Source organism: Mastigoproctus giganteus, chromosome 1 (genome assembly GCF_048544385.1).
Source record: "Mastigoproctus giganteus isolate SK-2022 chromosome 1, ASM4854438v1, whole genome shotgun sequence".
In the NCBI taxonomy this organism is placed as follows: domain Eukaryota; kingdom Metazoa; phylum Arthropoda; class Arachnida; order Uropygi; family Thelyphonidae; genus Mastigoproctus; species Mastigoproctus giganteus.
In genome coordinates this window covers 109,531,751-109,546,365 of record NC_143575.1, presented here as the reverse complement: position 1 = coordinate 109,546,365, position 14,615 = coordinate 109,531,751, and the positions used below count along the sequence as shown (strand labels likewise).

The following is a 14,615-nucleotide window of genomic DNA, read 5'->3' as shown; positions in this document are numbered from 1 at the left end:
ATGTGAACAAACATATTCAAAAATGAAATATATAAAATCCAAGCATCGATCAAGAATGACAGATGAACATTTGAAAGACTTTTTAGACTGGGAACTTCTACTATTAAACCTAACATTTCAATTATTGCTAAATCAAAACAACTACAAATATCTCATTGATTTGCTATTTTTGTAATATCAAATGTGATTATAATAATAAAAATTGTGATTTTTAATATGACTATGTCTTTATTTACAATAAATATCCCTTGTTTATAATTTTTTATAGTTTTTCTATCTTGTACACCCCATTTGACCAAATGAACAAGTTTGACAATGATGAACAAGTATACCATAGAAAGGGATAAAATGATGGAAGGAGCAGTAATTGAAAAGGTGGAGTCATATTTATCTGGAACAAGTCATTAGCTGTAATAATGATAAATGGCTGGAAGTCAAGAGAACAATAAATTTTGTATGGATAGCATTCAGGAAATATAGTCACATACTGAGGAGCAATATTCCAATTTGTCTGAAATGTAAAATAATGAACCAATGTATACTCCCAACCATGACTTATGGAAGTCATGGTTGGGAGTTGGTGGATTGGGAGTTGGGAAACGGCTGATGATGGCTGATGATACTCCCAACCATGACTTATAGAAGTGAAACTTGGGCACTCACCAAAAGAATGGAAGAGAAGCTGAGAACTACACAGCAAAGAATGGAACAAATTATATTGGGAATCAGACTGTTAGATAAAAAGAGAAACACATGGATTAGGCAGCAAACTCAAGTAAAGGACATTCTTATCAAAACTAAAGAACTAAAATAGTCTTGGGCAGGACACACAGCTCAAAGACATGATAATAGATAGACTAAGAAAATAACAGAATGGTACCCAAGAGGAGCTAAGAGAAAACCTGGAAGACAACAACGGAGATGGCCAGATGAAATTCATGAGTTTGTGGGTAGTAAATGGATGGCCATTGCACAAAACAGAAGGAACTGGAAAGTTGCTGGAGTGGCCTTCATCCTGCAGTGGATTGAAAATGGCTGATGATGATGAATATGCTCTTATTATCCATTTTAATAGTTATTTCATTTTCAGCTTCCAACCATTATAAATTTAGTCTTATCAAAATTAGGAAAGATGTAGATCTGTTGGAATGGGTGCAGAGAAGGGCAATGAGATTGGTGAAAGGAACAAAAGAATGCTCTTACCAAGAAGTGTGATAACCATGTAAAGAAAGGCTTCAGTTCTGCAAATTTCAAATCTGGAGACTAAGCACAAGCAAGGAGATCTAATTAAGGTGTTCAAGCCTTTGAATGGATTGAGTTAGCTCAATGTTTATGGCATCCTTCCTCTTTCTGAGACTACACATGAGGGGGCATAAAATTAAACTGAGGAAGGATGGCTGCATGACAGATGCGTGGAAGTTTGCCATCAGCCAGTGGGTGGTTGATTGTCGGAACAAATTTCCATCTGGTGTTGTGTAAGTTGGTAGTTTGAAGAAATTAAAAGAACTAAAATTCTTGAAGGGGGGATGGACTGGTGAGGTGGGTAGGGTTTTTTCTTCTTTTTTTCGCTGACTATAAGCTTGCTTTCTTACACCATTTACACTGCTAGTTGATTATGAAATGTATAATAATCAAAGTAAACTGTGGCATACACATAATTGAGTACATGCAAAGAAATCAAATAGCTGAAAACTGACAAATAAAAAAACAAAGCAGAGAGAGAGAGAGAGATTCAATCTGATATTATCAAAACTAAAGATAAAGTACTTTCCCACTAGGGCAATAGTGTCCCCCTCTCTCTCTCTCAAAAACAAGTGATTATTTTCATAATCAATTTATGCAAATTAGGTTATAATATTCACAGTAACTTAATTTGCATTAATTGATTATTTTAATTATGATAATCGATTATGCACGTCACATGTCACTAGTTACAACAAAGCTCATTTAATGTATAAAATACTCTGACTATCCCCCACCTCAATTATTTGATTTATTCACTTCTCTTTATGCATATTTAGAGTTCTATCCAGAAAATTTTTCATAAGCTTACCTGATGGTCTAGGAGTAACAAATGGATCATCAGTAAAATCAGAAAATACATCAAACTGTGACTTTGGCTGTATCTCTGTATTTACTGTTCCAGTGTTGGGAACCCACGTTGAACTTATGAAAGACTAAAAATTAAAAACAATTTCGATCATATTAGCTGTAATATACCAATAAAAAATTATATTTTAATCTATTCATACACAGAATTCCCCCCCACACTGATGCCTAATTCTTTAATATCGAATTTCACAAACTTCAGAGATTTTTTTTTTTTTTTTTTTTACCTGAGACAGTTAAGAGTAAAAATAGTTAAACAAGAAAACACAGAAAAAAATTACAGTGGACCACCGCTTTATGACTGGTTTACCACAAGATCAAATCACTTTACAATGGACTCTCCATAATAAGATACCATTCACTATACGATATGTGGCAAGCACCGATCATTGTATCATATTTGCAAATTAAATTTTAATTCTATTAAATTGTGATTCTAATGAGCAAAAATAGTAAGAATATTATCCACAGGCTATAAGAGTAAAATATAAAGCACAAATTTATACTTTATTACCATAGCAATTAATAAATTTAAATGATACATAAAAATCAGAGGAATATTTTCCACAGGTTAGTACATAGCTTAATTAATACTGTATTATGTATGTACTAGCTAATTGATATTTCTGTTCATTAAAATTTTTTTTTTTTTTGGTTGTAAATTTAAAACAGTAAAAAAAAGATGATCAATCAATAACAAAGAACATGGCATGCACAAATTGCAACTAACACAATACGCACAAGTGAGATACAAAGTAATAAGTTTACGAAGCTTAAAAAATACAAACGAAGAGAAGATTCTGAAACTTTATTTGTTTTTTATATGATTGAAGATTTCAGTGAAGGGGAAACACATTTTGCCATAATAACATAAAAACCCACAAAATTCCAGCTATCGGTATTATTGCAAATGCAATAAGATCGAGTTTACTACACATTTATAATAGATTGAACTAACAAAAAAGCCCAATAAACTGGAAAAAACTGCAAATTGTTTTTATTGTTTTATGGTTGTGACCATAAACAAACTAAAATGGGTTTCAAAAGTACATTAGATACAAAGATATTGGATGCATTAGTTATATCAGATGTTCAAAATGTCTGCATCAGCATGCATACCTGAGCAACACTGTTACTTAACAAACCAACACACTGTGATGCAACATGCCAGCTGTAATTCTGTTTGTCTCCTGTTGTATCATCACCCAGAAATCCTGAAATGTTTGTGGTTTACATAGAAATGTACTTTTATTAAAAAGGTCTAATCAGTAAGATCTGAATATTCAAAGCATCCTGAGACCTATCCATCAATCGAGAAATCCAGATAAGCACATAACATCAGAATGAACTTTGGGGTACACCACCCTGTTAAAGTATCTGGAAACATACGTCTTATTACTGAAACTGCATCATTCATTAACAATTCAAGATAACCATGCCCAAAAACAGTATCACTGAATCTGAAAGGACCAGCTATCCCAAGAGTCCCATCCACACATTGATCCCTGGTAAGTTAACATCAGTCTGAAGAGCAAGGTGAATGTTTGGCCCAATACACATAGTTGGGATGATTCAAAAATGCTGGCCCAATACACATAGCTGTGATGATTCAAATTACCAGTTAATTTAAACCCTGCTACATCTGACAATATTATACACTGAAAATCACGAGCTTCACTGTTCTTCTGACAGCAACTCTGAAAACAGCACTTTATTTTCCTCAATCAGGATCATCTTCCTAAACTGCAGGGAATATTATAACAATTACACCGGTCAACACATAAAATGTTACAAAAACGAAAATACCCAATACTGACTCATTTTATGCTGCTGACCACAAAAATAACAATATTTGTCGATTGGTTCTTGTTTTCAAATTACAGTTGGAAACTCACATTGGCGAGTTACTCTACATTATCAACTATGGCTCTTGGCAAAATGCATGGCAACAGTGCAGTTTCAGTACCACCACCAAGCTCTATCATGTGATCAGCAAATTACTGCCTCGCTCTGCATCACATAAGTTGCCGCCACATCAAATGCACCTTCAACTCTGCTGCAGTAATCCTCAAATACAGCTAGGTATTGGGTGATTTTTTCTCAGTTAACAGTTGTTCTCTGTAAGATTCCTACTTATTGCACATGAAATTCGCGTATTTCTGCCATGAAAGATTAACATGCCGCGTAATTGTGTGAATAGTCCAGATAACTTCCGTTACGTATGTGGAGAAGTCACATTAGAAGTCACTTCATGCCATAAAAAAAAGGCCTACTTCTTGTACTTTGGGTGTAAAGTACTTAGGCAACCAGGACAAGAACTGGGCTCCACACATGCTGCACTACCTGCTCATCAAAACTCAATGCATGGGTGAATTGAAAGGGAATGCCTTTTGCAGTGTCGATGATATGGAGGGAGCCAACAAATCACGTCACAGATTTTTACTTCCGTATGGTGCCTCACATAAAAAAAAAAGGGAGGGATGGCAATGAAGAAAAAGTGAACAGTGACTTGATGTACCCAAAATATACCATCTGCAATTCGTCCCGTGCCTCCCAGTGAAGTACTACCTATTCCTGAACCACCCAACCGTTTTCTGTATACTCTGATAAAGATGACACTGATGAACATCAACTTGATATACACAAAGTACAGCAACTGTCTAAGTCAAGGGATTGACTTAGACAGTTGCAACACCATTATGTTCAAACCTTTATCCTTCTGAACCGCGCCTCCGTAGCCAGGTGGGAAGGAGCAGCAGTGCGTAGCACACGCTTCTTGATTAGACCGGGGTTCGAGCCCGTCACCACCAAATATGGAGGGTGCGGAAAGGTCAGGGAATGACCACCGCATATCCCGGAGCAATATGGCCTTAGTTGCTAATGCTCCTAAAAACCAAAATAACTAACTAACTAACCTTCTGAACCACATAAGGTCACAGAATGTGTGCTTAATGATCTCATCAGGGAGAACTGCCAAAGAATAAGGCACAGTTTTTGGGCTCGAGGAGGCTACAACAATGAATCTTCTAGATCATTCTGTGAAAGTGACAACATTTCATACTCAAAATAAAGACTATGATAAATTCTATCAAACAGACGGTGAGCTCACTGTTTGTAAGGATGTTGATGGTCTAATGGCAGCAACGAACATGAGGCACGTTCCCGAAAAATGGTGACTTTATAGACACTTCTAAAGTTAGCCATAAGGCTGTGTTATTACACAATGGAAATATGCTGCCTTCAATACCTTGAATGGGATAGTTGTGCCAAGTATATGCAATATCATTAACACCTGGAATGAAGAAAATACCATTTGAACATCTGGCAGATCCAAATAAAGTTGCTTCCACCACTCAACATCAAACTGGAGCTCATGAAAAATTTCATAAGGACTTTGGAAGTGAACGGTCCTGCATTGACATCTTGCAAAAGAAATTCCCAAGACTTAGTAGAGAGAAGATTAAGGCAGGCCTTTTCACTGGTCCACAAATAAGGCAGCCTTACAAAGACAAATGGTTCCAACATGTCCTTGGTGATAGTGAGAAATCAGCATGGAAAGCCTTCGAAATGTTTCGATTGGTTTTCTAGGAAATGTTAAAGCCAGCAACTACAGGTAGTTTGTGGATCATCTCATTACTTCTTAGGAAAAACTGGGGTGCAACATTTCACTGAAGGTGCATTTCTTGCACTCACACCTGGATTCCTTCCTGCCAAACTGATGCTGTCAGCAATGTACATGGTGAGCTCTTCCATCAAGACATCACAGCAATGGAACAAAGATACAAAAGCAAATGGAATGCAGCCATATTGGCCGATTATTGTTGGATGGTGAAAAGGGAGGCTCCTGAAGCTGAATACAAGCAAATGATGAAAACGTCCCGTGTTTGATACAGGTATGTTCGTGGCTACATCTTACGACCGTATAAATAAAAAAAAACCTACTTTTTTCACAAACAAAATCCAATCTGCCATTTTAAGCACTATTTCCATGTTTAGCACCACAAAATCTATAAAGTGAACTTGCTTTCGTGCTCGTAACGAGATATGACCCAAAATGTTGTTCAGTGTTATAGCAGCAATTAAGGCAAACCTTTAGCCATAATTATCAGGTCATCGTCAGAATCTGGAGATGTGCAAAGGTATCACCAATTTACAAAGAGGAATCAAAAGGTAATATGAGTAAACAGAAACCTGTTAGTTTAACTTTTGTTCCAAGGAAAAAATAAAAAACATGGAGTTCCTCATTAAAGAAGTAATGCAGGACCATCTAGAGAGGAGGGCAATTATACTGTAGTCACAGTATGGATATGTTAAGAGGCGATTTTGTCTGTCCAATTTGATTGGATACTACGATACAATAACCAAGGAACTGAATGCAAAAAATAACTTTGTTATATACAGTAGAACCTGTATAATAAGTTTTTCAAGGGACTGGGGGTTTAGAACTTCTCAGAAGGAAAATGACCTATGGGTATGAAATATTAACTACACAAATAAAAATGAAAAGATACACATACATGTGAATTGTAGGGAAACTATCAAGAATAAAAAATTGTCATTTAATGCAAAACAATTCATTAGTCACGATTTAATAAGATTTCAAAATTATAACAGGGAAATATGAAATGAGAACAAAGATAATGAGAATGATAAAAATAATTACAAGCAGTACAAAAAAATAAATAACTAAAAAATGTTTACAATTTTTTCAAGTAGCTATTCAGAGAAGATTGCTTCAAATATTTTGGGGAGAGCTCCATAGAGAATAAATCAATTTCCCTAACACATTTCAACTGCTGACTTAGGAACATTGGGCACTCTATGAATGAATTGCTGCAATGAAGAGAAGCCAATCATTGCATCTTGGAATGTTGGTACAGGAGGTGCATCTTCTTGTTCAGACTCACTATGTCACGTTTTGATCTTCATTGCAAATATCTTCAATACTTTGCAATTCACATGCAATAACATCATTGTCTACATCAACATAATCATAAAAATTTACTGTAAATCCCAAACTACTCTGTAGAGAATCCCATTCGTCAAAAGGAATCACTTTCAACATTTTCTTCTATATCATTATATAACCCAGCCATTTTAAAGGAATTAATTATAACAGTAGGGTTCAGTGTATCCCATGATGCTTCTAAATAATGCATTGCATCTAACAAAGAAAATTTAAACTTTTCAGTTTTTCCATTCAGTTTTACAAGGGTAAGCAATTCAAGTACAAGGTACTTGCAAAAATGCTTCTTTAAAACTTTGATCACTCCCTGATCCATTGGTCGCACAACTGATGTGGAATCCCCAGGGAAGAACTCCACATGGACACTGTTTAAGTGCTCATTGTTTTTTGGATGAGCAGAGCAGTTACCAACAAATAAAAGAATTTTTCTATTCTCTCCAGGTATCTTTGTATCTAGAGCTCTTAAACACTCACCAAAAACAGCACAAGTCATCCATGCTGTTTTATTGTTCTTGTATTTGTACAGAATTGTTTTCACATTCTTGAAACAGCATGGTATCTTGGATTTTCCTATCACAAGCAATGGTAGTTTCTCTGAGCCATCCATATTAGCCCCCACTAGCACTGTAATTCTCTCCTTATTCAGTTTACCACCACGGCAATTCTGTCCTTTGAATGCATAAGTCGTATTAGGAAGTAGGTTATAAAAGAGTCATAATTTGTCGACATTAAAAATATCACATTTTCTATATTGTTTGATCAAAACATGTAGTTTCTATTTTCTCCACTCATCAACTTGTAACATATTCATACTAAAAGATTCTCTGCAAATTACTTTGTAAACTAAATGATATTTCTTCTTAAATCTATCAATCCACCCAATGGAAGGAACGAAATCCACTCCAAGCTTATTAGCAACTTCGGTGCCCTTCTCTCTCTCTCTCTCTCTCTCTCTCTCTCTCTCTCTCTCTCTCTCTCTCTCTCTCTCTCTCTCTCTCTCTCTCTCTCTCTCTCTCTCTCAACAAATTTCCATTAATTAACTGGAACATTTGCAACAGGTATCTGCTTGAGCCAAACCACTAACACCTTCCCTGCATCTCCATATTTTCCAGTTCATCTCCTTTTAATTTTACATGAAACATTAAGGGCATTTGAGTTCAACACTTCTTTTCATGACATAATTCCATTTACTGTAGAAACTGCCATATTAAGTTTTTTTGCCACGTTGACTCGTGTGCAAGAGGAATTTGATTCCACTGTTTTTATGACATCAAGTTTTTTTTTTTTTAATGTCAAAGTCTTTCTTTTTATTCCTTTGGAGTCCGTCCTTCCATATTAGAAAAATATAGTATAGTATAATTAATAATTGATATTTGTAGCATTAAAATAAAACTGACTAGGAGTGCTGAATAATTAGAGCCAATACGCTGTATGGTGCATAAACAAAAATACATGTTGTAGAGCAGATATCATCTTTTAAGGACACAAAAGGTGATATAGTTGTACACATTGGCACTAATGATATTAAGAGTAGGAGATCGGCAGAATTACTTAACAAGTACAGGTCGTGAATTAAAGCCGTGAATTAGGGTTGAATTTGAAAGTGTCTGCAATTCTGCCCAGACACAATAGGAGGGGGTATATGATGAGAGCCTTGTCGATCAATTCGGCCCTGGAAAGATTGTGCAAGGCTCAATGGGTAGAATTTTTTTCAGCCTGGTCTGTACTTGTTAACAGGAGAGACTGCTTCTACAAGGATGGGATACACTTAAATAGAAAGGGTGCAAGAATATTTGCTGATGCTATCGAGGCAGTGTTAGGTGGGTCGGAAAACTGCTAGCTTGGGGGGATACAAGGACTAATAGATTAACAGTAGCCACTGACAGAGTTGACAGTGATTCTTGCACTGCTTCTATTGGAATGAGCAGCAGCCTGGAAAACAAGATGCTGGATATTTCAGAGACTGCTGGGAGTCATTGCAGTACAAGTAAACACATGGGTTGTGTTAGGGTAGCTAAGAATAGGAACAGGTGCATGTAAAATTGCATGTACACCAATGCTAGGAGTTTGGTAAATAAATTTGATGAATTTGGGGTATTGCTCAAAACATCAAGGCAGATTAAGAAAAAATACAGTATAATCCAGTGAATGTATTTAATAACACAATAAATACAATAAGATACAGTAGAAGCTTTCAAGACTGTTGAGTCTCTTTATCAACTAATAGATTGAAATTTGTACTAATACAACTGATATAGTTATGCATGCAGTGAGATGAGAGTGAAGTCACATTATTGGTTCACGCTGGTTTCCTATTGTTGTTGCACGGACATGCGCTGTTTTTCTCCGGCGTTTGTCGAGGTGTAAAATGGTTGTCTCCAGGATGGGGTGCATTCTCATGCCTTTTCAGCGGTTTATGGCCTTCGGATAGTTTAATATATTAAGTGACTCTAGCCATGCGTGGTGGTGAAAGTGTCGTGATTGGTCCACTATTTTGAAGTCACGTTTGGGATCGAGATCGTCGTTGGTGGCCCAAAAATCGTTATAATCAAGGCAGATGTTGTTGGGATATCAAAGATGTGGTGTCACACAGATATAAGGAATGCAGAACTGGAATTTGGGGAGTACAATGTACAGAAAGGATAGACAGGATAGGAAGGGAGGAGGGGTTATGCTATTAGTTAAGAAACACAAAATCCAAGGAAGTGAACCCAGTCGACATTGCTGGACAGTGCAGTGTCGAGACAGTTTGGTGTGACATAAGCATTGGGAGATCAAAATTAAGAGTAGAAGTGTGCTATAGGCCTAATGACTCTAATGAGTATAATAAGAAACTGTACAGAGAAATAGAGTGGTCCAGTAAATCAGAGAGTCTTATAATGGGGGATTTTAATTTCACAGATATTGACTGGAATTTGTGGGTTGATCACTGACACACTAGCAAGGCTTTTGTGGATTTATTGGATGATTGTTTTCTACATCAGCATGTTCGGGAGGCAACTAGAGGGAGTAATACTCTTGATCTGATTATCAGAAGTGATTCTTCATGCATTAAGAAATGGCAGATAAAGGAACCACTAGGTGGCAGTGATCACAGTGTGCTGAAGTGGGATTTACTCAAAGAGGTAACTACCATCAGGGATAAAGGGAAGGGTTTTTACTTTCATAAAAGCGACTACAATGGTCTGAGACAGTATTTAAATTCTATACAGTGGGACCAGATGATGTTACCAACAGCAAATTCAAAATGGGAAGCATTCAAAGAAGTTATCTTGGAAGCTACTAGGCTTTACATACCAACTAAGAATATTGTTCAAGGTTTAGGCCTAAATGGATGTCAGATGAACTAATGAGACATATGGCAGAGAAGAAAAATGCATGGGATACATATAAATTAATGGGTGACATGGAAGCCTATGATCGATATAAACTGGTCTGTAACCAAGTCACAAAGGATATTAGGCAGGCAAAGGCAGATTATGAGAAATCCTTGGCAAAGGATGCAAAGAAAAACAGAAAAGAGTTCTTCACCTATGTAAACTCTAGAAGGAAAGGGATGAATCAGATTGGTCCACTGAATATTGATGGTTCAACTGTTGAGGATCCTGCTCAGGTGGCTAACAAACTAAACGAGTATTTTTGCATCTACATTCACACATGAGGAGTTATTCAGGAAGGGGAATGCCAGAGGTGAAGTAAGCTCAGGCAGTGAGCTAGATGATTTTGTAATAACTGAGAGGAAAGTGGAGGATAAATTGTTGAGGATAAACATAAAGGCACCTGGAGTGGATGGGATCTATCCAGTTATATTAAAGGAGGCAGCAAAGGAAGTAAGCAAACCCTTAACCATAATTATGAGAGCTTCTTTGGACTCATGGGAGGTACCCATAGACTGGAGATGTGCAAATGTGAACCCAATTCACAAAGCAGGATCAAAGGCTGACACAAGTAGTTATAGACCTGTGAGTTTAACTTCTGTTCCAGGAAAATTAATGGAGGGCACTAGTTAAAGAAGCACTGCAGGATCATCTAGACAAGACTTCAGTTATAGCTCGGACACAGCATGGTTTTGTTAAGGGGAAGTCTTGCTTGACTAATTTGATTGGATACTATGATGCAGTCACAAAAGAACTGGATGCAGGGAAGAACTTTGATATTATATATTTGGATCTCAGAAAGGCTTTTGATACTGATGCACATGGAAAACTGCTGCACAAATTGGAGCAGTGTGGCATTGGAGGCAAATTGCTGCTATGGATAAAGGGATGGTTAAGGGGGAGAAGACAGAGTTGTAATCAATGGACACTGCTCATCGTGGACTAATGTTATTAGTGGAGTCCTTCAGGGTTCAGTGTTGGGTCCATTATTGTTTTCTGTATTTATAAATGATATTGATGATGGTATATCAAGGTTAATGTCCAAGTTTGCAGACGATACAAAGTTTGGCAGGATTGTTAAGGACACTACTGATGCTATGCTGCTGCAACAGGATCTGGAAAGGTTGAGCAGATGGTCTGAGAGGTGGCAAATGAAGTTTAACATTGACAAATGTTAAAGAGAATGAAAAGGACCTGGGGGTAATTGTGCAGGCAGATATGAAGTTCTCTGAATAGTGCAGACGGGCTGCTGGAGTAGCTCATGGTGTCTTGTCAATGATATATAGGAATTTTTCTAGCAGGGATAAGGAGGTGATTACTCCCTTGTATAAGGGAATGGTCAGGCCACACTTTGAGTACTGTATACAGGTCTGGAGGCCTTATTTCAAGAAGGATGTAGAGCTGCTGGAACGAGTACAGAGAAGGGCAACAAGATTAGTGAATGGAACAAAGGGTTGCTCTTACGAAGAAAGGCTTAAGTTTTGCAAATTACAGTGTCTGGAGACTAGGCACCGGCGAGGTGATCTGATAGAGGTGTATAAAGCCTTGAATGGTTTGAGCATGCTCAATGCCGATGGGATTCTTCCTCTTGCTCAGAATAATCACCTGAGAGGGCATAAATTCAGATTGAGGAAAGACAGATGTAGGATAGATGTGTGGAAATTTGCCTTTAGCCAGCAGGTAGTTGGTTGGTGGAACAGACTTCCATCCCTTGTTGTGGAAGTTGATAGCCTAAATAAATTTAAGGCTCAACTGGACAGGTATTTCGAACAAACGGAGGGGTGAAATGGAAGTGGGTTTTTTTTTTTTTTTGGCTGATGCTACATAAGCATTAATATTGCTTTCTTGCATCATAAGCCTCTACTAATGCTACAGTTATTCATTAAAGAATTACCAAAAATACTAATGGAAATTTATAGAAATAAAGTACAGTTATTATAGGTTCAGCTTTCACCCTAACTTAAAAGGTCACAATTACAATAAGGCAGCAACAATCCACTAAGTAATTCAGAACTGTGAGAACTTACAACAAATGATTCACTGTGCTTCATGTGGTCGACGCATGAAGAAATAAATACAGAAATAAAGAATTTCTATATTTAAAAACGTATTAAGTGGAAAAACATCATTATAATAATACACTATGTATTCTTTTCATCACAAACATTTTATGTGAGAAAACTTTTTACCCGGGAAACTTCTTACACGTGAAAATAATATATTAGAATATATAGAGTTGAAACTGGGACTTAAGAAACCAAACCTAGTACAGGGGGAAAACTTCTTATCTGAGTTCTACTGTACTTGAATTTCAGGAAAGCTTTTGATACTGTTGCACATAAATGGCTGCTGTATAAATTGGAGCAGTGTGGCATTGAAGGCAAGATACTGCTAGGGTTAAAGGGATGGCAGTAGGAGAAGACAGGGTGGTTATTAATAGAGACTTTTCTTGGTCAAATATTATTAGTGGAGTTCCCCAGTGTTCAATGCTAGGCCCATTGTTGTTTTCTATATTTATTAATGATACTGATGAAGGGTAATCAGGCTTAATATCTGGGTTTACAGATGATACAAAAGTTGGCAGGATTAATGACAGTAATTAAGGTAGTGCTACTGTAATAAAATATAGAAATATTAGACAGATGGGCTGAGAAATGGCAGTTGAAATTTAACATTTATAAAAGCATTGAATGGATTAAGCAAGCTCAATACTGATGGCATTCTTCTTCTTTGCTTTTACTACACACAAAGGGGCATAAATTCAAATTTAGGAAGAATGGTTGCAGGATAAATGTTAGAAAGTTTGTCTTCAGCCAGCAGGTCATTGATTGTTGGAACAAACTTCCAGCTGTTGTTATGGAAGTGGGTAGTTTGAATAAATTCAAAGAACTAGACAAATTATTGGAGGGGATGGACATGTCCATATGATGTGGAATTTTTTTTTTTTTTTTTTGTGATGCTTTATAAGCTTGCTTTCTTGCATCATTTGCTATTACTAATATTAATAAAAAAAATATATATGAAATGTCAGAACTTTTATGTCTTTTTAAGATTCTCACAATAATCAACTGAGAGAAATGATGTTCTCAGGAACACTGGATGTTTTCAGCACTTCTTGATATTATTTTCCTCCCACAGCTTTCCTTATTAATGTTGTGAACAGTTCCACATTCTTTTAACTTATCCCAGAGGTGAGTTATTGGAGCCTCTCTTCCACAGTGGCATTTCCCACTATTCACACTGGCTTTTTTTTACCCCAGACACGAAAGGTATCGAAACCTATAGTACTTAGTACCGTGCATGGGTTGAAGGAGAAGTATGGGGGGAGGGGGATGCCGGAAACTTTGCTCTAGAGACTAAACATGGGTTTCACCACTTCAAGCCTCCAATAAGCAAAGTGGTGGTACTTTCAGTACTATTTCAGAATGCACTTTCTTCAAATGTTAGTTCATTATTCTCTAAAATCAATGGTTCATCAGTTAACCTGAAAGGTAATGAAAACTTACCTAATTGTTTATTTTGTCTCTAAAATGAGCATATTATTCAAATTGGTCATTCTTTCTATACATGACTATTTGAAATGTTTACACATAATTCTGACTCATCACTATGAAAAGCTATTTGATAGCTGCAGTGTACTACTTAAATCTACTTTTACCTTACTCAAATTAGTTTTTAATAGCATAACAGTTATAAAAATTAAAACATATATAAAAAAGGAAAAAAAAAATAAAAAGGAAAAAAAAATCATAAAAAATATAAACTAGTTGCTACTTTTTTGATGCTCTAAGAATGAAAGGCTCAAAAGTTATTAGCTATTCGAGCTAATAACTAGCTATTAGCTATTCTTAGTTAATGTATTCAGTGCACATTTCAGGCATTTTAGCAAAAGTATCCTAATTCTTTCATATCAAGTAAATAGCACTTTCCTCTAAAAAGAGATGTATTTCTATTTGTAGTGATTCTTACCCAAATAGACTATTTCAGGGATTATTCTGTCCATTTATTGAAAGAAAACTATGTGAAAGAGCATAAACAAGTTTTGAATTTTTTTTGTCACTAGTGTTTATGCTCTTTCACATAGTGTAGTTTGGGTAATGGCACTCTAAGTCCTGTTTTACCTCTCCTCAGATCTTTGTCTCTGGGAGCACTTCTACCTTTGT

At 36.3% G+C, this 14,615-nt stretch overlaps 1 protein-coding gene across 2 annotated transcripts in view; it reads right to left on the bottom strand.

The window, feature by feature from the left end:
- The window catches only part of LOC150091096 (uncharacterized), a 95,438-nt gene that overhangs the window by 30,738 nt on the left and 50,085 nt on the right, over window positions 1-14,615 (bottom strand). For both annotated transcript variants that reach the window (XM_090374249.1, XM_090374240.1), the window contains exon 4: window positions 2,054-2,177. In XM_090374249.1, coding sequence (XP_090230375.1) covers window positions 2,054-2,177 — 124 coding nt within the window. The remainder of the gene's footprint in view (window positions 1-2,053; window positions 2,178-14,615) is intronic.